This window comes from Psittacula echo (genome assembly GCF_963264785.1).
Source record: "Psittacula echo genome assembly, chromosome: 3".
Lineage (NCBI taxonomy): Eukaryota > Metazoa > Chordata > Aves > Psittaciformes > Psittacidae > Psittacula > Psittacula echo.
In genome coordinates, this window is record NC_137736.1 from 117,409,337 (window position 1) to 117,412,879 (window position 3,543).

Consider the following 3,543-nt stretch of genomic DNA (forward strand, 5'->3'; position numbering starts at 1 on the left):
CACATCTTTATGGAATCTAACTGGAATGCATGTAGATCTTGTTCAAAAGAATTGTTTTCTTTCCTTCTCTTGCAGTTTCTTGGGCAGCCAACCCCTTGAAGGAGTAGGAATTCTTCAACCTCTTGTTTCAAAAGACTGTGGACTGTTTCCTGCTGTGCAACTCCCTTCTCTCTCCCATTTCAACAAACAAAAGATCCTAAGAGGAGGATGAGGCAGCTGAGAGGAAAACCCAAAAAAGAGACCTCCAAAGATAAAAAGGAGAGGAAACAGGCAATGCAGGAGGCCCGGCAACAGATCACCACCGTCGTGCTGCCCACACTGGCGATTGTAGTACTGCTGATCGTTGTGTTCGTGTATGTAGCCACTCGCCCAAACACGACAGAGTGATGCAGCTCCTCACACTCCCAGCCTTGGGGTTTTAACTGTTTTATTAAGAGCCAGAAGGAACCCTCTGCCGCTCCCTTAGTACTTCACAGAGGAACTTGTCAACTTCTCACTGTTTCTCTCATAGGGTCCCGTGGAGTCTCTTTAGGAATGTAACATAAAACGTATTTGTGAGCGTGCCGGTACGTTTTATGGTCAGTTCATGTGCCTTTCAGACTTTTAAAATGGTGTTTTTCTGAAATCCATTGGAAGCTCTATATTGTAAAAGGAAATTGGGCTCTGCTATAGATTTGTATAAAATCAGCTTTCAGCTTTTATCACTGTTATGGATAATGTTGCTCCCATGAGCTCCTGGATGTCTGTTTCAGAACTTCCAAAGAAGTGCATTTCTTCTTTGTACTTACTGTCATATGAAGTGCTTTGATTCAGAAAGGAGATATTTATTTTTTGAATAAAAGAGAGATGTCTTGGAATCTTCAAATTATTTTGCAAAGAATGTGACTTACTGTGAAAGCTGACATTGTGTAGTGATTTTTTTCATTAAACACACTAGAGTTCACCCAAAAAGAGTTCCTTTTGCTGTAAGATGCCACCACATCGATTGAATTCTTCAGGATCTGCCAAAAGGAATCTTACAAAGGTTGGAAATGGAGGTTTCTATCAGTTTATGGCAAAGTAACTAACAATGAGTGATGTGAACACAGTTGTTTATCTGAATGTTAAATATTTAAATCTGTGTGAGTGGCAATAAAAGATGATTTTGGATACAACCCTTGATTTGATTTGATTTATTTTAAAGGAAGGAAAAGTAACAGTGGTAGAACTTAAGTCTGCTGTGTTTGCTGCAGTGAGCTGCTGTCCGGTGACATTCCCCTCTCTTCCTCACTCCAAGGAGGCTGTGAGCAGAGCTTGGGTAGTTTTATTCTAGGAGATCAAGCTTTAAGTGCTTCCAGAATCCCATATTCCTCTACAGCCCTTTCTCATCCAAATATTTTAAGGCACTTGGTAAGCATTTACCTTCAGCAGACTTGAGGGAGGGAATCCGAGAACCCTTGGCTGCTGCTTAAATACAAGCCAAGGAAGGAAGAATGGGATGCTGCAGTGCACTGGAGCACAACAGGGGATGTTTCTGTGCCAAAAGGGGAAGACCTCTTGAATCATCCTTGTAGGTGCTACCTTTTGGCACGGGGATGACCCCAGCCCCTCACATGTGTGCTAGTGACAGCCCTGCTTTGCTGCTGCGTTATCCTGGGTATTGGTCCTGTGTGGAGTGATGCTGCCACCCGAAGCATGATCTAGACTAGATGGCCCAGCACTTTGTCCAGCTGAATCTTAGAAATGTCCGACACTGGGGAATCCACTAACTCTCCGGGGATATTATTCCAATGGCTGGTTGTTCTCAATGTGAACATTTTTCCTGTTGTTTCCAGTTGGAATCTCCCCAGGTGTAACTTGTGCCCGTCACCTCTTGTCTTTTTCATGTGACTCCTTGTAAAAAGAGAGTCTCTGTCTGCCTTGTAGCTGCCCTTTAAATACTGGAACATGGTGATAAGGTCTCCCTGAGTCTTCTTTTCTCTAGGCTGAACAAACCCAGCTCTCTCAGCCTTTCTTCACATGGCTTCCCAATCACAGGATTTTCTCTGTGGCCCTTCTCTGGACCCTTTCCAGGCTGTCCACATCTATTTTGTGTATCAGGGACCAAATCTGAACACAGTATTCAAGGTCTGGCCTGACCAGCGTTAAGTATAGCAGGACAATGACATCTTAACCTGCTGCTGATGCCCTTGTTGGTGTCACCAGCACCCTGTTTGCTTTCTTTGCTGCAGCTGCACACTGGTCACTTCTCAAGCTTGGTGTAAAAACACTCTAGGCAAGCAACATGTAGTTCCCTGCAGTGGACTTTGCCCTGAGGCATCAAGTGGGTGAGTCTGGCCAGCTCTGAACTAACCCAGTTCAGAACAAGACACACACCTGGTGATGCTGGGATGTGCTCACCAAACCATGCTCTGCTGCTGGAAAGTATTTGTGCTTTGGTACAGGAGCCACTTCCTTCAGCTGGAGAGATCTGAAACGATGCAGCTGTAACAGTAATTGCTCAGTCTGTGCCATTTTCCAGCTGCTCCTGTTCTCCCGGCACCAGATCCTTTCTGTCCTATTTTAATTTTATCCTCACTCCGGAATAAAATGACATGGATCTCCGGTCATTTGCCTGTTTCTGAAGGGAGGTGTTGAATAAAGCTATGCCTGAGGATGTGAGCAGATGTGTGTGTGGTTTAGTTAGGTACTCGTGTTCTGCAGCGTGCTTGCTACCTTGACTGTCTAGAAGAGAAGCAAAGTTCCTGCTAATCTCTTCTGTAGGTTTGTCTTTATCATCTTCCTCTTTGTACATTCTTTACCAGGGTTTTCCTGGCCCTGCTCATTCCATGGTACTGTCCGACAGCTCTGTCGTAGTCCCTGCGATTTCCCATCTCAGAGCAGCAGGTGTATTTCAGCCCCTTCCACCTCAGGGCTGTTTTATCAGCACAAGCAATAATTTGCCTTTGGAAAGCCTGTTCAGAGCCCTGAGGCATTTCCTCCCCCCTTCATTTTCTGCAGGAGCCCAGTCTGTGACACATAAGAGCAATTAACTGGCTGGTAACAACTGAAGAGGTAGAAGGTCAGCTGGGTTAGGTAGTATTTAAGATTACTTCTCTAATGAGATGTTTCATTTCTGCTGCCTTCTCTTCTGCACTCCCTTTCTCTCTTGTCATCTGTGAATTCCTCAGGTCACAATAATAATCTTCTCTGAGCCAAATGTTTATTAATATGAACTATAGCTTAATGCTAATAAGAGACACTGTTGATTTCAATCCCTGAAATGTGCAATTTTACTGGGTGCTAATTGAGAGGAAAACTGTTGCACATTTGGAATTGTTCCTTATGGAGAAGCCAAATTGATTTCACAGTTTGATGCTTCAAATAAAAAAGAGGAATGTATTTTTCTCTAGTAAACAATGAAGTTGCATTCTGACATTTTCAACCAAATTCCCTTTTGCTGGTGCTGGATGTGAGAATACACGTTTGGAGAAGTGGGGGGGAAGCCTCTGTAGACAGGAGCTGTCAAAAATCTCTGGGAAGTAATGGGCAAGTAAATTAATGGCAGTTGCCCAAATGTCAGCT

At 43.9% G+C, this 3,543-nt stretch overlaps 1 protein-coding gene across 1 annotated transcript; it reads left to right on the top strand.

Moving 5' to 3' along the window:
* Window positions 1–207: 207 nt before the first annotated feature.
* On the top strand, window positions 208–387 carry SMCO4 (single-pass membrane protein with coiled-coil domains 4; the record flags this gene model as incomplete). Its single annotated transcript, XM_080613217.1, has 1 exon — window positions 208–387. One exon carries the CDS (start codon window positions 208–210, stop codon window positions 385–387), a length of 180 nt encoding a protein of 59 aa, XP_080469343.1.
* Window positions 388–3,543: the final 3,156 nt, after the last annotated feature.